Source organism: Oncorhynchus mykiss, chromosome 8 (assembly GCF_013265735.2).
Source record: "Oncorhynchus mykiss isolate Arlee chromosome 8, USDA_OmykA_1.1, whole genome shotgun sequence".
In the NCBI taxonomy this organism is placed as follows: Eukaryota; Metazoa; Chordata; class Actinopteri; order Salmoniformes; family Salmonidae; genus Oncorhynchus; species Oncorhynchus mykiss.
The window spans coordinates 81029338-81052428 of record NC_048572.1 but is presented as its reverse complement, the minus strand read 5'-3'; the positions used below and the strand labels follow the sequence as shown (position 1 = coordinate 81052428).

At 41.8% G+C, this 23091-nt stretch overlaps 1 protein-coding gene across 2 annotated transcripts in view; it reads right to left on the bottom strand.

Annotated features, from left to right (window-relative positions):
• Positions 1-15328, bottom strand: part of LOC110530752 (kinesin-1 heavy chain-like) — a 38797-nt gene extending 23469 nt beyond the window's left edge. For both annotated transcript variants that reach the window (XM_036986456.1, XM_036986457.1), the window contains exons 1-5: positions 14966-15328; positions 5167-5254; positions 2285-2463; positions 1599-1647; positions 774-829 (exon numbers count right to left, since the gene is read on the bottom strand). In XM_036986456.1, coding sequence (XP_036842351.1) covers positions 774-829; positions 1599-1647; positions 2285-2463; positions 5167-5254; positions 14966-15094 — 501 coding nt within the window. In that variant the 5' untranslated portion in view covers positions 15095-15328. The remainder of the gene's footprint in view (positions 1-773; positions 830-1598; positions 1648-2284; positions 2464-5166; positions 5255-14965) is intronic.
• Between the last annotated feature and the right edge of the window lie 7763 nt (positions 15329-23091).

Here is a 23091-nt window from a genome sequence, read left to right as displayed (position 1 = left end):
TTTTATCCTAAGAGAGTGATATAAATGGCTTTAAGCAGTCACTTTTATCCTAAGAGAGTTAAGAGTGATATAAATGGCTTTATGCAGTCACTTTTATCCTAAGAGAGTTAGAGTGATATAAATGGCTTTAAGCAGTCACTTTTATCCTAAGAGAGTTAGAGTGGTATAAATGGCTTTATGCAGTCACTTTTATCCTAAGAGAGTTAGAGTGATATAAATGGCTTTAAGCAGTCACTTTTATCCTAAGAGAGTTAGAGTGATATAAATGGCTTTATGCAGTCACTTTTATCCTAAGAGAGTTAGAGTGGTATAAATGGCTTTATGCAGTCACTTTTATCCTAAGAGAGTTAGAGTGATATAAATGGCTTTAAGCAGTCACTTTTATCCTAAAAGAGTTAGAGTGATATAAATGGCTTTATGCAGTCACTTTTATCCTAAGAGAGTTAGAGTGATATAAATGGCTTTAAGCAGTCACTTTTATCCTAAGAGAGTTAGAGTGATATAAATGGCTTTAAGCAGTCACTTTTATCCAAAGAGAGTTAGAGTGATATAAATGGCTTTAAGCAGTCACTTTTATCCAAAGAGAGTTAGAGTGGTGCATGCATACAGTTGAGTAGCTTCAGAGCCTGTCTTTTCATAGGGAATCGCTACATTGTCTATGTCAGGTGACACCATGTTTTATGTTATTAGGTGGCTGCAGTCTTAACTCAGACAGTGTACTGGGTGAGTAACTCAGTGAGGACGTTTAGTTCATTTCTGGACTAAAGACTCACCTTGACATAGGGAACTCTGTTTTTGTCTTCATGCACTGACAGGTTGGTCTTTGACACTGGAGAGAAGGAAACATGCAACATAGTCAAGACTCTAGACCAGGGATGTCAACCTCATTCCACGGAGGGCCGAGTGTCTGCGGGTTTTCATTCCTCCCTTGAACTTGATTGATGAATTAAGGTCACTAATTAGTAAGGAACTCCCCTCACATGGTTGTCTAGATCTTAACTGAAGGGAAAAAACACAAAAACCTGCAGGCAATAGGCCCTCAATGGAATGAGTTAGACACTCTTCCTGTGGACTATTCTGGATAGTTCTGGAGCCACAACAGAAAGCCCGTCTAAATGGAGATTGAACTAGCCATTTAAGTATCATTGTGTGTGTGTGAAGAAACCTCATGCTCAAACTGGGTGTATCGTCCTTAACGACCGATACAAATACACCATGTTTACAGAGGCACAATGCAGACCTTCTTTCTCTTCAGTCCAAACATGAACAGACTATTCATTCTAATATCAGTAACAACATTTCCAGGTGATGTCCTGAACACCACTATCCACCCTTTCCTGTTTCAACAGGCAACATTTCATCAATCAGCTCCTTTTAACAGACAGCGATGTAAACTAGCCAATTATACACACCAGCATGGCCACAAGCCAGGAGTAGAGGCACGCTATACATGACGTGTCCTAAATGGCACCTTATTCCCTACGTAGTGCACTAGTTTTAACTAGGGCCCATGGGGCTTTGGTCTAAAGTAGTGCACTACGTAGGTAATAGGCCTTCCATTTAGGACACATGCTGTGTTCACTCTGCTTAAGACTTACTATCCAAGAGGTCCCGAATCTTGTCCAAGTAAATTTCATAATATGAAACCTGGAAAATAAGAGGAGTGTCTCATTAGAAAGTATCCAGAGAGACAAATCAACAGGTCTTAAAACCCTGTCAACTAAATCAAATCAAATCAAATCAAATCAAATCAAATTTATTTATATAGCCCTTCGTACATCAGCTGATATCTCAAAGTGCTGTACAGAAACCCAGCCTAAAACCCCAAACAGCAAGCAATGCAGGTGTAGAAGCACGGTGGCTAGGAAAAACTCCCTAGAAAGGCCAAAACCTAGGAAGAAACCTAGAGAGGAACCAGGCTATGTGGGGTGGCCAGTCCTCTTCTGGCTGTGCCGGGTGGAGATTATAACAGAACATGGCCAAGATGTTCAAATGTTCATAAATGACCAGCATGGTCGAATAATAATAAGGCAGAACAGTTGTAACTAAAGTGATTCTACTGAATGTCTTTCAACTAGCTACTGTAAAGCAATTCAACTCTGATGTAGTAGAGCCGTAGCCAGTAGCTACCTTGATGTAGAACTCTATGTTCTGTCTAGTAGAGCTCTAGCCAGTAGCTACCTTGATGTAGAACTCTATGTTCTGTCTAGTAGAGCCGTAGCCAGTAGCTACCTTGATGTAGAACTCTATGTTCTGATGTAGTAGAGCTCTAGCCAGTAGTTACCTTGATGTGGAACTCCAGGTTCTCGTCCATAGAGTAGATGTAGTTAAAGATGTCCTGTACTATCCTGGGGATGATCCCCATCCCATCTGTGTCATGAAGGTTTCCCTCCATCGTGTGGGTTTTGCCGGATGACGTCTGTCCATATGCAAATATTGTCCCGTTGTACCCCTCCAGAACATCTGGAAGAAGAAGAGGAATCAATGTTAATCCAAGATGGAAATGTACCCAAATCCCCCGAAACACACACACAAAGAAATATACACACACACAAAGAAATGCACAGACACAAAGAAATACACACACACACACAGACAGAAATACACACACACACACAGACAGAAATACACACACACACACAGACAGAAATACACACACACACACAGACAGAAATACACACACAGACAGAAATACACACACACACACAGACAGAAATACACACACACACACAAAGAAATACACACACACACACACAAAGAAATACACAGACACAAAGAAATACACACACACACACACACAGACAGAAATACACACACACACACACACACAGACAGAAATACACACACAGACAGAAATACACACACACAGACAGAAATACACACACAGACAGAAATACACACACACACACAGACAGAAATACACACACACAAAGAAATGCACACACACACACAGACAGAAATACACACACACACACAGACAGAAATACACACACACACACAGACAGAAATACACACACACAAAGAAATACACACACACACACAGACAGAAATACACACACACAAAGAAATACACACACACACAGACAGAAATACACACACACAAAGAAATACACACACACACACAGACAGAAATACACACACACACACAGACAGAAATACACACACACACAAAGAAATACACACACACAAAGAAATACACACACACACACAGACAGAAATACACACACACACACAGACAGAAATACACACACAGACAGAAATACACACACACACAGACAGAAATACACACACACAAAGAAATACACACACACACACACAGACAGAAATACACACACACACACAGACAGAAATACACACACACACACAGACAGAAATACACACACACACACAGACAGAAATACACACACACACACAGACAGAAATACACACACACACACAGACAGAAATACACACACACAAAGAAATACACTCACACACACAAAGAAATACACACACACACACAGACAGAAATACACACACACACAAAGAAATACACACACACAAAGAAATACACACACACACACAGACAGAAATACACACACACACACAGACAGAAATACACACACACACACAAAGAAATACACACACACACAAAGAAATGCACAGACATACACTACAGTGCAAAAGTTTGGTGTCACTTAGAAATGTTCCTGTTTTTGAAAGAAAAGCTATTTTTTTTCCATTAAAATTACATCAAATTGATCATAAATACAGTGTAGACATTGTTAATGTTGTAAATGACTATTGTAGCTGGAAACGGCAGATTTTTAATGGAATATCTACATAGGTGTACAGAGGCCCATTATCAGCAACCATCACTCCTGTGTTTCAATGGCACGTTGTGTTAGCTAATCCAAGTTTATCATTTAAAAAGGCTAGTTGATCATTAGAAAACACTTTTGCAATTATGTTAGCACAGCTGAAAACTGTTGTTCTAATTAAGAAGCAATAAAACTGGCCTTCTTTAGACTAGTTGAGTATCTGGAGCATCAGCATTTGTGGGTTCGATTACAGGCTCAAAATGTCCAGAAACAAATACCTTTCTTCTGAAACCCGTCAGTCTATTCTTGTTCTGAGAAATGAAGGCTATTCCATGCGAGAAATTACAAAGAAACTGAAGATCTCGTACAATGCTGTGTACTACTCCCTTCACAGAACAGTGCAAACGGACTCTAACCAGAATAGTAAGAGGAGTGGGAGGCCCCAGTGCACAACTGAGCAAGAGGAGAAGTACATCAGGGTGTTTAGTTTGAGAAACAGACGCCTCACAAGTCCTAAACCGGCAGCTTCATTAAATAGTACCCGCAAAACACCAGTCTCAACATCAACAGTGAAGAGGCGACTCCAGGATGCTGGCCTTACAGGCAGAGTTGCAAAGAAAAAGCCATATCTCAGACTGGCCAATAAAAATAAAAGATTAAGATGGGCAAAAGAACACAGACACTGGACAGAGGAACTCTGCGGGTTCTATTTACATGTATTTAACCCAATACTTTGGGCAGTAAACAGTCTCCATATACAGTATACTTCCATACATTTTTTAAACTGGTACCGAGGGACCCAGATGAGTCTTGTGAGGCCTGTGGGCGTCCTAGAGCAACACAGCCGACATGGACGTGTTCGTGATAGTCCCACCTTTGCACAGATGTATATTAGTGTATTATTACTGTGTAGCCCAAAATGTTAGGATGCTACAGACAGAAGTTGTCAGACCGACTTCAGACGAGTCCCAAGACGCTTGTGAGTGTCGTACAGTACAACGGAGAACATCGTCGTGTTTGTGTGAGTCTCATATCTCATAATAGTTTGTAAGCTAAACTGTTCAGACGCTACAGACGATTTTGTGAGAGAACCGTTTTTTTGGGGATGTCTCACGGTCTGACAAACACCGCTCGAGCTCTGTCAGCTTTCACCGAAGATGTGGAAGTGAGACATGGTGGATGTGGTGGTTTGAGACGCAATGCAAAAAAAAAAAACATATCTCCTGCTTAAACTGACACATTTTAAATTGAGATTTTTGTATTATGCTAATTAGATTTCTGCGGGGGCATGGACATCGACCTTAGGGGTTAACAAACATCTACAGTAGAGCAGAGTGTTCATAAACCATGTCTGAGCAGAGCTCACCTTTGACGATCTTCTGGGCGCAGGCGTTGTATACTTGCTCCTGTGTCGTATTGGGCTGGAACACTCTGTCAAACTGGAACGGTTTGCTCTGTGAGGCAGAGAGAGACAGAGACAGAGAGAGACAGAGACAGAGACAGAGAGAGACAGAGAGAGAGAGAGACAGAGAGAGACAGAGACAGAGACAGAGAGACAGAGACAGAGAGAGACAGAGAGACAGAGAGAGACAGAGAGAGACAGAGACAGAGAGAGAGACAGAGACAGAGAGACAGCGACAGAGAGACAGAGACAGAGAGACAGAGACGGAGACAGAGACCGAGAGAGAGACAGAGAGACAGAGAGACAGAGACAGAGAGACAGAGACGGAGACAGAGACAGAGAGACAGAGAGACAGAGAGACAAAGAGAGACAGAGACAGAGAGAGAAAAATAAATTAGAGAATAAGTTTCACAACTGTCTGTCTGACATTCAATTTAAACACTTCCTATTCCATCATAAGACTCAGCATAAAGTGTCCCACAGTAAGGGGCTATACGCTGCAGATGAGCTATCTAAAGGTACAATTGGTCCAGCGTCATCCGGGTTTGGCCGTCATTGTAAATAAGGCTGTGTTCTTAACTGACTTGACTAGTTAAATAAAGGTTAAATAATAATAATAATAATAATAATAATAATAATAATAATAATAATATTCAGAGAAGTTGCAAGTGCCATACTATACCAACTGAGCCTCATGGGACACCATATCAGTGTTAAAACATCACTGTGATCAGCTGCACATACACACACTAATAAACCCCCGGTGACCCTCCATGCCAGCCATACTTATTTTCCACCATAATTTGCAAATAAATTCATTAAAAATCCTACAATGTGATTTTCTAGATTTGTTTTCAAATTTTGTCTGTCATAGTTGAAGTGTACCTATGATGAAGATTTACAGGCCTCTCATCTTTTTAATTGGGAGAACTTGCACAATTGGTGGCTGACTAAATACTTTTTTGCCCCACTGTATATGAATAAGTAGGCTGTGTAAGGGATATTTAAACAAAAAGGAGAGTGATGTAGTGCTGCATCAGATGACCTGGCCTCCACAATCACCCGACCTCAACCCAATTGAGATGGTTTGGATGAGTTGGACCGTACAGTGAAGGAAAAGTAGCCAAGAAGTGCTCAGCATATGTGGTAACTCCTTCAAGACTGTTGGAAAAGCATTCCAGGTGAAGCTGGTTGAGAGAATGCCAAGAGTGTGCAAAGCTGTCATCAAGGCAAAGGGTGGCTACTTTGAAGAATCTAAAATATATTTTGATTTGTTTAACAATTTTTCAGTTACTACTAGAGGTCGACCGATTAAATCGGCATGGCCGATTAATTAGGGCCGATTTCAAGTTTTCATAACAATCGATAATCGTCCTTTTTGGATGCCAATTAATATTACATTGCAATCCATGAGGAAACTGCGTGGAAGGCTGACCACCTGTTACGCGAGTGCAGCGTCAAAAGGACCTTGTGGCTGCAATGAGCCAAGGTAAGTTGCAAGCTAGCATTAAACATATCTTATAAAAAAACTATCAATCTTCACATAATCACTAGTTAACTACATAATCAATTCGGTGACTGTTAATTTATCATCAGATCACTGCCTAATTCAACTTCGCCAAACGGGTGATGATTTAACAAATGTGCATTCGCAAAAAAAGCACATTCGTTGCACAAATAACTATAAACATCAATGCCTTCCTTAAAAACAATACACAGAAGTATATATTTTTAAACCTGCATATTTACTTAAAATAAATACATGTTAGCAAGCAATATTAACTAGGGAAATTGTGTTACTTCTCTTGCGTTCAGTGCAAGCAGAGTCAGGGTATATGCAGCAGTTTGGGCCGCCTGGCTCGTTGTGAACTGTGTTTCTTCCTAACAAAGACCGCAATTTGGTTGCCAGAATTTTACATAATTATGACATAACATTGAAGGTTGTACAATGTAACAGCAATATTTAGACTGATGGATGCCACCCGTTAGATAACATACAGAACGGTTCCGTATTTCACTGAAAGAATAAACGTTTTGTTTTCGAAATGATAGTTTCCGGATTTTACCGTATTAATGACCAAAGGCTTGTAATTTCTGTGTATATATTATAATTAAGTCTATGATTTGATATTTGATAGAGCAGTCTGACTGAGCGGTGGTAGGCAGCAGCAGGCTCGTAAGCATTCATTCAAACAGCAATTTACTGCGTTTGAGAGCAGCTCTTTGCTTGACACACAGCGCTGTTTATGACTTCAAGCTTAATCAACTCCCGAGATTAGACTGGTAATACTAAAGTGCCTATAAGAACATCCAATAGTCAATATGAAGGAATATGAAATACAAATGGTATAGAGAGAAATAGTCCTATAATTCCTATAATAACTACAACCTAAAACTTCTTACCTGGGAATATTGAAGACTCATGTTAAAAGGAACCACCAGCTTTCATATGTTCTCATGTTCTGAGCAAGGAACTTAAACGTTAGCTTTTTTACATGGCACATATTGCAATTTTACTTTCTTCTCCAACACTGTGTTTTTGCATTATTTAAACCAAATTGAACATGTTTCAGTATTTATTTGAGACTAAATACATTTTATTAATGCATTAAGTCAAAATAAAAGGGTTCATTGTTCATTCAGTATTTGTCATTATTACAAATACAGTTGAAGTCAGAAGTTTACAGACACTTAGGTTGGAGTCAATAAAACTTGTTTTTCAACCACTTCACAAATGTCTTCACAAATAGTTTTGGCAAGTGGGTTAGGACATCTACTGTGTGCATGACACAAGTCATTTTTCCAACAATTGTTTACAGATTGTATCACAATTCCAGTGGGTCAGAAGTTTACATACACTAAGTTGACTGTGCATTTAAACAGCTTTGGAAATTCCAGAAAATGATGTCATGCTTTAGAAGCTTCTGATAGGCTAATTGACATCATTTGAGTCAATTGGAGGTGTACCTGTGGATGTATTTCAAGGCCTACCTTCAAACTCAGTGCCTCTGCTTGACATCATGGGAAATCAAAAGAAATCATCCAAGACCTTATAATTTTTTTTTGCAGACCTCCACAAGTCTGGTTCATCATTGGGAGCAATTTCCAAATGCCTGAAGGTACCACGTTCATCTGTACAAACAATAGTACGCAAGTATAAACACCATGGGACCACACAGCCGTCATACCACTCAGGAAGGAGACGCGTTCTGTCTCCTAGAGATGAACGTACTTTGGTGCGAAAAGTGCAAATCAATCCCAGAACAACAGCAAAGGACCTTGTGAAGATGCTGGAGGTAACAGGTACAAAAGTATCTATATCAACAGTTTAACGAGTCCTATATCGACAAAACCTGAAAGGCCGCTCAGCAATGAAGAAGCCACTGCTCCAAAACCGCCATAAAAAAGTCAGACTACGGTTTGCAACTGCACATAGGGACAAAATCGTACTTTTTGGAGAAATGTCCTCTGGTCTGATGCAAAAAAAATAGAACTGTTTGGTCATAATGACCATCATTATATTTGGAGGAAAAAGGGGGAGGCTTGCAAGCCGAAGAACACCATCCCAACGGTGAAGCACGGGGGTGGTAGCATCATGTTGTGGGGGTGCTTTGCTGCAGGAGGGACTGGTGCACGTCACAAAATAGATGGCATCATGAGGCAGGAAAAGTATGTGGATATTTTTACTAGGATTAAATGTCAGGAATGGGAAAAAACTGTGTTTAAATGTATTTGGCTAAGGTGTATGTAAACTTCCGACTTCAACTGTATATGTAAAAATCGGCCAATTAAATGGTATCTGCTTTTTTGGTCCTCCAATAATCGGTATCTTCGTCGAAAAATCATAATCGGTCGACCTCTAGTTACTACATGATTCCATATTTGTTATTTCATAGTTTTGATGTCTTCAATATTATTCTGCAATGTAGAAAATATTAAAAATAAAGAAAAACCCTTGAATGAGTAGGTGTCCCAAACTTTTTGACTGGTACTGTACATCAATGCAGCACAGTAGAACAGCGAAAGGCAAATGTGGGTTTGTGCTCCGAGGAACCTCTCTATTCAGGACAGCAGCTATAACACTGCTCACTACTCAGAACCACAGAGTTATCCGTACAGGACATCACCTGACCTGACCCACTGATCAGTCACAAGATGGGGCACAGCCAGCCACAACACAACCTAGCCAGACTTACACTGCAGTACTGACAACATTAGGCTGGGCCTGTCCTCACTATCAGTAGTACAGCCCAAGTTCAAAGTTCTCATGAGTCTGGAAGGCAGTGCTCCTTTACCTCCACTACACTGCAGCCTGAAAGAGTAATTATTACTCAGTGGAGATGACACAGTGAAACCATTGTTCTAGTATTTATAAGTGATGTCTTTCACAGACACTACTACTGGCTTCTTGGTCTGCCTTGGGAAAATCTGATTTGTCTCGAATGTACAAACACATCTATTGATCAGGCCAGTGATAAATACAAGATCACCCAGAGTGCAGAATAAACAGCCCCAGGGGGTGGAAGTGCTTTAGCCAACTGGATTCCCTCCCCCCTATAGACTCTGTATTTACTAGGCAATAGAATGGTAATAACTGCCTGGAAAGTATATACCCAGTTTAAAATCATAGTGCTGCGAGATGGTCGCCTTGCTTCACGTTCTTAGGAAACTATGCAGTAATTCATTTTTTTATGTATTATTTCTTACATTTTTAGCCCAGAAAACCTCAAGTGTTATTAAGCAAAAAACTATTGGATATAAAAGCGACGTCAATTTACCAACATTACGACCAGGAATACGTCTTTCCCGAAGCGGAACCTTTGTTTGGATCTCCACCCTGGACATGGGATCTAATCTCTAATTTTGCACGCCCAATTTTTCAGTTTTTGATTTGTTAAAAAAGTTTGAAATATCCAATAAATGTCGTTCCACTTCATGATTGTGTCCCACTTGTTGTTGATTCTTCACAAAAAAATACAGTTTTATATCTTTATGTTTGAAGCCTGAAATGTGGCAAAAGGTCGCAAAGTTCAAGGGGGCCGAATACTTTCGCAAGGCACTGTAGTGTGGTGAAGAAGGCGCAACAGCACCTCTTCAACCTCAGGAGGCTGAAGAAATTTGGCTTGTCACCTAAAACCAGCACCAGCACCGCCCTCAACCGCAAGGCACTCCAGAGGGTAGTGCGGTCTTCACAACGCATTTCCGGGGACAAACTACCTGCCCTCTAGGACACCTACACCACCCGATGTCACAGGAAGACCAAAAAGATCATCAAGGACAACAACCAACCGAGCCACTGCCTGTTGACCCCACTATCATCCAGAAGGCGAGGTCAGTACAGGTGCATCAAAGCTGGGACTGAGAGACTGAAAAATAGCTTATATCTAAAGGCCATCTGACTGTTAAACAGCCATCACTAACACAGAGATGCTGCTGCCTACATACAGACTAAAATCACTGGACACTTTAAGAAATGGAGTTAATAAAGGTATCACCAGTCACTTTAAATAACGCCACTTTAATAATGTTTACATATCCTACATTACTCATCTCATATGTATATACTGTATTTTAGACCATCTATTGCATCTTGCCTATGCCGCACGGCCATCGCGCATCCATATATTTTTATGTACATATTCTTATTCCCTCCCCTTACATTGTGTGTATAAGGTAGTCGTTGTGAATTTGTTAGATATTACTGCACTGTCGGAACTAGAAACACAAGCATTTCACTACACTTGCATTAACATGCTAACCATGTGTATGTGACCAATAAAATGTGATTTGATAGTGGAAGCCTTTCTCTCTCATCTCTTCTTCACTCCTCTTCCTCCCTCACTCCTCTTTCCCTCCCTCACCCCTCTTCCCTCCCTCACCCCTCTTCCCTCCCTCACTCACTCACTCCTCTTCCTTCTCCTCCCTCACTCCTCTTCCCTCCCTCCCTCACTCCTCTTCCCTCCCCTCCCTCACTCCTCTTCCCTCCCCTCCCTCACTCCTCTTCCCTCCACTCCCTCCCTCACTCCTCTTCCCTCCCCTCCCTCACTCCTCTACCCTCCAGTCCCTCCCTCACTCCTCTTCCCTCCCTCCCTCACTCCTCTTCCCTTCCTCCCTCCCCTCCCTCCCTCACTCCTCTTCCCTCCCCTCACTCCTCTTCCCTCCCTCCCTCCCTCCCTCCTCTCTCCTCCACCTATCTTTTGTTAGTTTCCACTGCTGAATCTAAAAGTAGCACACTCTCACGGTGCTGTGTGTGTGTGTGTGTGTGTGTGTGTGTGTGTGTGTGTGTGTGTGTGTGTGTGTGTGTGTGTGTGTGTGTGTGTGTGTGTGTGTGCGTGCGTGCGTGCGTGCGTGCGTGCGTGCGTGCGTGCGTGCGTGCGTGCGTGCGTGCGTGCGTGCGTGCGTGCGTGCGTGCGTGTGTGTGTGTGCGCGTGTGTGTGCGCGTGCGTGCATGTATAGCTGTATGGAGATGGTGGAATCATGTGACAGCATCCTACCCTGGGAGGCTGACGTGATCGCTCTCTCTACGTGTGCAGCACCAGCAGCAGGACTGACAGTCAGGGCAGTAATAGAAGCCTGAATAATTCACCCCTGCATTTTCTATTCTAGATCTAGTCAACTACTCTCTCTCTCTCTCTGTCTCTCTGTCTCCTCGGAGACTGGAGGGAAGACTGTTAGTTTAGTTTCTTCCATCTCCACTGCTGTACCAAGCTGACTGAGATTGTCGAGGCTACATCCTGGTTCTGAATAGTTGACTGGTTAAGGTTCAGGACTGCCTATCAGGACTGAGAGAAGTAAAAAAAACACAGTATGTTCAAGGTTCCAGGTGTAAGCATCATCTGTCCCACCATCTCAGCTCCCCTGCTTTGCACTGTGCCAAGAACATCAGAGCAGAGATAAACTGTCTGTGTGGTACTTGTCCCAAGCCTAGGGAGTGGACAGATGTTGCCGTTGAGGTTTTATATTAATACAGTGGATTGTTTCAAATAGATACAAAATATGAGCTAAGTGAGTTATAGTCAGTCACCCTGGATAGGTGCATCCGTGAAAGAAACAGGCATTATAATAATAATAATCACTAGACAGTCCCACCAACCCAGAGGAAGCACACAGCCGCACCCAACAGAACTCTCTCTGATTGGTGGAACAGCTGGTTGCCAGGAGAAAGACAAGGGGATTACCCAGGGGGCCAGCTGTGTGTGTGTGTGTGTGTGTGTGTGTGTGTGCGCGCGCGCAATTGGACAGAGACACAGAGGCCTAAGCTCTGATTGGACAGAGAGAGAGGCCTAAGCTCTGATTGGACAGAAAAAGAGGTCTAAGCTCTGATAATACGCTGGGAAAGTAATGACATCACAAGCCCTGAAAATGTCAACAAAAACAAGCACTGGAGACAGCCATCACGTTCTATCGCTATAATAGATTATTGTCTTCCAACTTTGTGGCTGAATGATATAGGCAAATGGGCCAGGTTCCATTATGCCAGCTCAGATCCACACCTGGCCCAAATATATACTATATATCCCCACTGACCATCCCTTTCAGTGGCCAATGGCCATGATGTCATCATACTGTGTTTCCCATGAATGATGATGTCATTCTTTATTCAGTCTTCAATCAAATTTCATTTGTCACATGCCCTGAATACAACAGATGTTGACCTTACAGTGAAATGTTTACTTACAAGCCCTAAACCAACAATGCAGTTTTAAGAATAATACGTGTTAAGAAAGTATTTACTAAAATATACTATAGTCAAAAAGAAAGAAAGAAAACATTTAAATTGAAAATAGAATAATAACAAATAATCAAAGAGCAACAATAAAACAACAGTAGTGAGGCTATATACAGAGGGTACCCGTACAAAGTCAAATCTAGGCCAAGTCCTACAAGCGTGATATTGTATAGTAGTGTTGTGTATAGTGGTGGTATGTACTACCCACATTTAAAATATACAAACTTACTGTGTTGTTTTTTACATTTTTTATTTGACTAGTAGGCAAGTCAGTTAAGAACAAATTGTTATTTACAATGACGGCCTACACCGGCCAAATCCGGACGATGCTGGGCCAATTGTGCGCCGCCCTATGGGGCTCCCAATCACGGCCGGTTGTGATACAGCCTGGTTTCGAACCAGGGTGTCTGTAGTGACGCCTCTTACACTGAGAAGCAGTGCCTTAGACCGCCGCACCACTCGAGAGTGTAAAAGGGGAAGTTGAAGATGAAGATGTGCAAGGACACGCACTCAGTGCAAATAAGTTACAGAACTACAACGGCTTGCTATTTGTAGCCTACTATATAAACCTTTCTGGACTTCATTATGTTGGCGTTGGTGAGGTGTGTCCAGACCAGGGAATCAAAGTCCATGGCTCTGTCTGAACACTGACTAAAGGTGGTCATACCTCATCTAGCGCTTATTCTCTTCTGGCCTACAGTGCAAATATGAAAAGATGGCATGATATGACATGTACAGACAAGTTCTTTTAAACCAATTTCCCCACAGATCAAGGAAAGGGATTATGTCTAGAGAGAACAATATAAAACTATTTTTTTTAAACTTCAAGCACCCCTTTGTGTGGAAGGCATTTCCTTCTTTTGTCATAACAGAGTGGCACCCATTTAATTATCCTTATCTGGTGTCAAGGGCATGTCCCAAATGACACCCTATTGCCTATATACACCCCATAGAGCTCTGGTCAAAAGTAGTGCACTACATAGAGAATATAGTGACATTTGAGTGCAGACAGATGACTACAGAAAACAAACAAACTGCCATTTCCTGAATCCACTTAGTAATGGGCCAGTGGTGGTAACTTTAACCAGATATTTTCAGAGATAATAACTGATGTAGCTACCTAAGTGCACTACACTCATTTGAAGAAATGTATGTCACTACCCGCCGTTATAACAACATTAACAGACATTGTAGCTACAGACCGTACAAACATCTACTAATGTAACAGTGGTTACGAGTTAATTAAATGTGTTGTGTCTAAATTGTAAATTCTGCTCCTCATACAGTACCGCACTTGGCTACTCTAGTCTTGTAACGTACCGCACAACAGTCTTGGTTTGACTAAATAAATCAACTGGGCCCAGCGGCGGTCGTCGGAGCTGGCTTGTCAGTGATCTTGTTGATGAAACAGTTACAGTAGCTAACTAGTCAAATTCTGCACCATCTTTGCGTCTGGGTGTAGCTAACTTTAGGCCAGATAAACTGCCACTGCCATCTCAGCTGGCCTAAAGTTAGCTGGATAGCTAGAGATGAACTCCCAGCAGGTGTTGAGTGTTAACTGAAAAATGATGAGTATTTATTTTGAACGCAACGTTAGCTCATGTTGTTGGTACTGTAGTTAGCTAGCTAAAGTTAGCTAGCACTTGCCTGTCATTGTTGTTGTTGGATGACAGCTGACTGACCAGCTACAGTAGCTAACGTTACCTGACACGGCAAGATTAGTTCATTGCGATGACAAAAGTTGACTCGGTAAAGCAGAGAAATACAGCTAGCTAACGATACAAACGTGACTGGCTAGCAATCAATAGTGTCCTGTTTCCGATCGGTGATGGTGTGGGTGAACTAGCTTAGTGCTAACGTTTAACGCTACACAGCTGATGCGGGTGGACAGGTAGGTCAGTTAGCCAGCTAGCTAGCTACGCTAACACACTAGTGACACTGCTGGCCGAGCCGATCACCGTGTCAATGGCGCAGCGCAGACTGTCACAGAGGACACTCGTTTGCAGACAAAAGAAATATGACAAACCAACTTACCCCGACGACCACATGGTCTTCCCCTTGAAACTTAGGTATGTATTTGTCCCCTCTGGTCACTTCTGAACTATTCAAGGGCCTGAAACGGCACATCACTTTGATGGTGCACTCCGCCGGTACGTCGGCCATCTTCCACGATTTATGGATGAAAACTCACAATAAAAACACTGAAGATCCTCCTTCTAGAGGCGGTCGAGGGAGAGAAGAGGGCGGCACGGACCCTCAGTCCCAATATGAGACTAGAATGGGCTCAGATTTTCAACAATGAATGGCTATTTTCTTCTAGGGTGTGCTAAAAACACTTCATATCCAATGTGGAAGCCATGATGCCGGTGGATCACTGGCTGCTCACCCCCTCTGTCCGTGGGACCCATATACCAAATTACGTCACCACAAAATCGTCAACACTCCCTCTGATGTAGCTACTGTACACTATCCAGTCTAGTCGATTATGGTTCTGCAAGTTCATATCATTGACCTATATAAATGAATATACTATGGCAATAACCAATCAATAGACTAATTGTTGAGATCAGTTATTACTTAGCTATTACTCATGCATGAAGAGATAATGTTGGCTTTTCTTGATGGCAATGCATGGTTATTGATTATCCAGTATTCCCTCAGATCATATGAATGATGCTAATGCATGAGTTTAGTTATCATTAAAAGTATTCGCACCCCTTCACTTTTTCCACATTTTGTTGTGTTGAAGGCCTGAATATGAAATGGATTAAATTGAGACTTTATGTGTTTGGCCTACACACAATACTCCGTAATATTTTCCAATGCCTCACAAGGAAGGGAACCTATTGGTAGATGTATTTTTTTAAGCAGACATTGAATATCCCTTTAAGCACGGTGAAGTTTTTAATTCCACTTTGGATGGTGTATCAGTAAACCCATTCACTACAAAGATACAGACGTCCTTTCTAACTCAGTTGCAGGAGAGGAAGGAAACCGCTCAGGGATTTCAACATGAGGCCAATAGTGACATTAAAACAGTTATAGCGTTTTATGGCTGTGATAGGGGAAAACTGAGGATGGATCAACAACATTGTAGTTACTCTACAATACTAACCTAAATGACAGAGTGAAAAGAAGGAAGCCTGTACAGAATGAAAATATTCCAAAACATGCATCCAGTTTGCAGTAAGGCACTAAAGTAAAACTGCAAAGAAATGTGGCAAAGAAATTAACTTTAAGTCCTGAACACAAAGCGTTATATTTGGGGCAAATCCAACACAACACATCACTGAGTACCAGTCTTTATATTTTCAAGCATGGTGGTGGCTGCATCATGTTATGGGTATGCTTGTCATTGGCAAGGATTAGATTGTTTTTTTTAGGATAAAAACAAATGGAATAGAGCTAATTACAGGCAAAATCCTAGAGGAAAACCTAGTTCAGTTGGCTTTCCTGTGTCTTATACACTGGGAGACAAATGCACATTTCAGAAGGACAATAACCTAAAACACAAGGCCAAATATACACTGGAGTTGCTTACCAAGATGACAATGAATGTTCCTGAGTGGCCTAGTTACATTTTTTACTTAAATCGGCTTGAAATCTATGGCAAGACTTGAAAAGCAGTTGATCAACAACCAACTTCCACAGAGCTTGAGGAATTTTTTAAATAATAATGTGGAAATATTGTACAATCTATGTGTGCAAAGCTCTTACATAATTACAGCTGTAATCGCTTCCAAAAATTGAATCTAACATGTGAGTCTAACATTGACACAGGGGTATTGTGTGTAGATTTGATTAGAAAAATATATATATTTAATCAATTTTGAATTCAGGCTGTAACACAACAAAATGTGGAATAAGTCAATGGGGTATGAATACTTTCTGAAGGCACTGTGTGTAATATAGAACAATTAGATGACTGTCTACATCATTCCCTGTAGACTTATAGACTCTCTGTTATAGCCTCCTCTCTCACACAACATATGACACAATGGAAAAATGCCCAGATAGTGTTGAAACAGATTTCCTGGCTGCTGTTACCTGTAATAGCGAAGGAGGGCAATTTTTTGGGATGTCTCAGCTCATTTAAATACTAGATCGAGTTGCTCTCTGTTTATTTTCTCAGAGTGAGAGTGAGTTAATAGGTGTGGTTGTGATACTGGAGCATGGATCATAGTCACCATTGTCACTAGGAAACAGAGGAGTCCCCAGGCTTAAACAGTGTCTCAAATTTCCTTATAAAGTAAGGGGTGCCATTTGGGACTCAACCCATTCCTTCCCCTCTAACAGCAGCCCCACTATAGCCTATATCGATGATGTCATTACCATCATAATCACTGCAAGTAGTTAATTAGTAGAATCATAATAATCACTTCACATAAGCAGCTTGACTGACAATATCAGAGTGGTGTTTTCATTCAGTACCAGAAGCAAGGTGTAATGACGGCCGGTAGAAAAACAGCAGACCTACTTCTAGTGGCATTAGGTTTAGGCTACGTTGTCCAGAAATGTTGTTGCTGGTTTTTGTGGGAAAAACATGACCGAGAAGGATCTCTCTCAAACCAGGATTACACAGAGTGCTTCCCAAATTGCACCTTTTTCGCCCTATGATAGTGCACTACTTTTAACCAGAGCCTTATGGGCCCTGGTCCGAAGTAGTGCACTGAATAGGGGGACTTTTGGAATGCTGGCCCAGAATCCTCAGTTTTATAAGATGATGATGTAGGTCTATCTTTTTCAGTGCTTGTGTAACAGTATAACTTTAGACCGTCCCCTCGCCCATACCCGGGCGCAAACCAGGGACCCTCTGCACACATCAACAACAGTCACCCACGAAGCATCGTTACCCATCGCTCCACAAAACCCACAAAATCCGAGGCAAGGGGAACTACTACTTCAAGGTCTCAGAACAAGTGATGTCACCGATTGAAACGCTATTTAGCGCGCACCACAGCTAACTAGCTAGCCGTTTCACATCCGTTACACTTGGGAGGCTGTAAAGATGGTTAATGATAATAAAGGCCTTATTACATGGAACAAAGACTGTGTTGGCAATAAGACAGCAGGCATGCAGTCATTCAAGAGGGAAATCTAGTATCTGCATCAAAATTCAAAGAAACTCCCCAAAATATATTGTGTTATGTCATTATTTACATAATAATCATAATTTGAAAAACACTGTAGTTTGAATTTGTGCTTGCATGAGTTGGTTTTAGGTTTGCATGTGACAACCAACATTTGATTGGATTTGAACAGTGACATTCATTTAGTGGTCAATTTAGCTAATGAGAGGAAAGTACTAGAAAACTATTTACAGAGAATGCTTCACAATTAAATGTCACTGTAGTAGGCTACGTTTCAATTAATAAAACAGCAGAGGCAAGTCAATAACCTACCAAAGACATTAAAGATAATACTATGAAATGTAAGTGTCTATAGGAAAACGGCTAAAAGATTATCAGGACTCATATATGTCAAGAAATACATACAAAAAGAGCCACAATCCAAGTAGATTCAATATATATACACACAGTTGTGTATACAATAGTTTTTTATGTAAATTATAAATATACATACAGTTTCACAATGGAAGCATTTCCGCAGCCGTATTCCAAAACCGCCACAAGATGGCAGTCTTATAGCTCATTTGTTGTTGTGTTCTGAGCAGGTTTTTCACATTGACTGAGAGACCTAACGAACCACATGAATGTCTCCAAGAGAACCAATGATAAAATATGAAGGAACGGATTGAATGTGCAATATTTATACGAAATACAAATTCTAAAACTAAATTATGTAAAGGAAAAATGCGCAGACAGGGAGCTGCTCTGTTTCTTTCCAACTAAATGTACAAAGGAAACCTAAGGGAGAACAAATAGTCAGACCAACAGAAGGACAAGAAACACTGTTGTACAAGTAGTTGCATAGTCTCTTTATGGAGTCACAATAGTGCCAACATAAATTGAATCTGAATTCATTCACATTTGTTGGCACTAATATGACTTCATACCTGTTTTTCTGGATTGTGAAAGTTCTGTGCTGATTATTATATGGGGAACTCTGTAGTAAAGACCAATATTTTGGTCTTGTAAATGTGGTAAAAGAAGAAGACAGTGGCAAAGACAGTACAGTATGAAAACTGCTTCTCCAATAGAAATCTCCGATCACACTTGTAGGCGATGTTGGCCAGCTAAACTCATGCGTGGAAATATCACGCATTTGGTCTGTTTCTCAAACTCTCCCAGAAGCCTCGCGATGTTGCGCCTTTGGGTTAGAAACTCACTACAGGTGAACAGGAAGTTATTTGGGTCTCCAGGAAGTTATTTGGGTCACGTGATTCAAAAATCTAATCCCCGATGAAAAGACATATGTATAGGCCCCATACACTCAGTGGCCAATTTATCAGGTACACCACCCCATACGTTCGCTCCTACAGACATTGAGTCATGTGGCTGTGGCTTTCTATATAAAACAGGCAGACAGACTTCGAGACATTCAGTTACTGTTCGATTGAATGTTAGAAAAGGCCAAAACGAGGGACCTAAGCGACTTTGAGCGTGGTACGATCATCACTGCCAGGCGGGCCAGTTCCAGTATCACAGAAACATCCGGCCTCCTGGGCTATTTACGCATGACAGTGTCTTTGGTTTACCGAGAATGGTACGACAAACGAAAAAAATACAGTCAGCGGCAGTCCTGTGGGTGACAACAGCTTGTTGATATGAGGTTAAAAGAAAATGGTAAGAATCGTCCAAGCTAACAGGCGGGACACAAACTGGCAAATAACTTTGCAGTACAACCTGTGCAGAACGGCATCTCGGATTGCACAACTCAGCAGTCTTTGTCATTGATGGGCTATTGCAGCAGATGACCACACCGTGTTCCACTCCTCTCAGCTAAAAACAAGAAGAAGCTGCTCCATTGGGCACGCGATCACCAACAATGGACAATTGAGGAGTGGAAAAGCATTGGCTGGTCCGATGAAACCCAGTTCCTTCTTGCGTCATGCTGATGGCAGAGTCAGGATTTGGCGTAAGCAGCACGAGTCCATGACCACATCCTGCCTGGTGCCAACGGTACAGGCTGGTGGCGGAGGTGTAATAGTGTGGGAAATGTTTTCCTGGCACACGTTAGGTCCCGTGATACCAATTGATCAATGTTTTCATGCCACAAAGAATTCAAGCTGTTATGGAGGCAAAGGGGGTCCGACACAGTACTAGATTGGTGTACCTAATAAACTGGCCACTTAGTGTATATTCTATGTATTGCCTGCAAATTAATGACTGTGTATTTTTGCAATGTACAGTATATAGAAGAGGAACAAGTTGGCTGTTCTATATTTTGTCAACTGTCATACATTTTGACATGTATTGACTTAAATGTCTTCTATTCTGGATTGTAGGTGATTTTTACAAGAGTCAATAACCGTAGTAGATAGCCTTAGTCTCATTGTTCAACTGGAGTCTTGATTTGTTCCAATGAAACATTTCATTACTTGACCAACTTTGGGCAGATATACTGTAAAGTCTGAAGCCAGTTTACGTTCTTGTTCATTTGAATTATTTGCACTCGCCTCCTGTTCGAGAACACAGCTCTGGTACACAAATTCACTAATAGCATGAAGCATGAACTCTGTATGAAGCATAGTCTCTCTAGACAGACGGGTTGCCTCCCACAATGCACCAGTGTTCCAGCTCTAGGTCTATATGAAGGATGATGCAGTTAAGATGTCAAACTGATACTGTTACCAACAGGGAACCCAAGTGTTCCCTTCTTCCATTTCCTTCTCCTGACGTTTGATAGTTGTTTTCTATTCAACTCACAAACCATCTCTATCCAGTCCAATGCTCTGCTTACCACATCAGGCTACCATCAAACCATCTCTATCTAGTCCAATGCTCTGCTTACCACATCAGGCTACCATCAAACCATCTCTATCCAGTCCAATGCTCTGCTTACCACATCAGGCTACCATCAAACCATCTCTATCCAGTCCAATGCTCTGCTTACCACATCAGGCTACCATCAAACCATCTCTATCCAGTCCAATGCTCTGCTTGCCACATCAGGCTACCATCAAACCATCTCTATCCAGTCCAATGCTCTGCTTACCACATCAGGCTACCATCAAACCATCTCTATCCAGTCCAATGCTCTGCTTACCACATCAGGCTACCATCAAACCATCTCTATCCAGTCCAATGCTCTGCTTACCACATCAGGCTACCATCAAACCATCTCTATCCAGCCCAATGCTCTGCTTACCACATCAGGCTACCATCAAACCATCTCTATCCAGTCCAATGCTCTGCTTACCACATCAGGCTACCATCAAACCATCTCTATCCAGTCCAATGCTCTGCTTACCACATCAGGCTACCATCAAACCATCTCTATCCAGTCCAATGCTCTGCTTACCACATCAGGCTACCATCAAACCATCTCTATCCAGTCCAATGCTCTGCTTACCACATCAGGCTACCATCAAACCATCTCTATCCAGTCCAATGCTCTGCTTACCACATCAGGCTACCATCAAACCATCTCTATCCAGTCCAATGCTCTGCTTACCACATCAGGCTACCATCAAACCATCTCTATCCAGCCCAATGCTCTGCTTACCACATCAGGCTACCATCAAACCATCTCTATCCAGTCCAATGCTCTGCTTACCACATCAGGCTACCATCAAACAATCTCTATCCAGTCCAATGCTCTGCTTACCACATCAGGCTACCACAAACCATCTCTATCCAGTCCAATGCTCTGCTTACCACATCAGGCTACCATCAAACCATCTCTATCCAGCCCAATGCTCTGCTTACCACATCAGGCTACCACAAACCATCTCTATCCAGTCCAATGCTCTGCTTACCACATCAGGCTACCATCAAACCATCTCTATCCAGCCCAATGCTCTGCTTACCACATCAGGCTACCATCAAACCATCTCTATCCAGTCCAATGCTCTGCTTACCACATCAGGCTACCATCAAACCATCTCTATCCAGTCCAATGCTCTGCTTACCACATCAGGCTACCATCAAACCATCTCTATCCAGTCCAATGCTCTGCTTACCACATCAGGCTACCATCAAACCATCTCTATCCAGTCCAATGCTCTGCTTACCACATCAGGCTACCATCAAACCATCTCTATCCAGTCCAATGCTCTGCTTACCACATCAGGCTACCATCAAACCATCTCTATCCAGTCCAATGCTCTGCTTACCACATCAGGCTACCATCAAACCATCTCTATCCAGTCCAATGCTCTGCTTACCACATCAGGCTACCATCAAACCATCTCTATCCAGTCCAATGCTCTGCTTACCACATCAGGCTACCATCAAACCATCTCTATCCAGTCCAATGCTCTGCTTACCACATCAGGCTACCATCAAACCATCTCTATCCAGTCCAATGCTCTGCTTACCACATCAGGCTACCATCAAACCATCTCTATCCAGTCCAATGCTCTGCTTACCACATCAGGCTACCATCAAACAATCTCTATCTAGTCCAATGCTCTGCTTACCACATCAGGCTACCACAAACCATCTCTATCCAGTCCAATGCTCTGCTTACCACATCAGGCTACCATCAAACCATCTCTATCCAGCCCAATGCTCTGCTTACCACATCAGGCTACCATCGGTAGGTTGCCTGGTCCACGGTTAAGAAGATTTCTACATGGTTCATAGGAATATACTAAGTGCTTTGTCCCGAGTGTTTGTCTCTGAGGAACACATACAAATGTTCCATCGTAATTGGATCACTCTGTTGTCGCAGGTACATTTCCTGCATCACAGGACATTTAAACTTGTAGTGTATTCAAGGTTTAAAAAGGCTTCTACAGTTTGTAATTGACACTTTTAAATTGTATACCTGATTTACCCTAACAAAAAAATGTATCAACCCCTACACAAATGTATTATAATCCACATAATAATTCAAATGTTCTATTGCTGCAGGATTATTTTCCTACTGTAAGAAACTGTTCAAATGAAGATCCTACATCTGTACATTTCTTAGTTGTGTTGTCATACACCTAAACTCCTGATGTACCTAAGGACAAGAGACAGTGTGGTGTACGGGCTAATTTGACCACTCCTATTGTTGCTCAGGCTTAGCGATAGACTAGCATCCTGTCC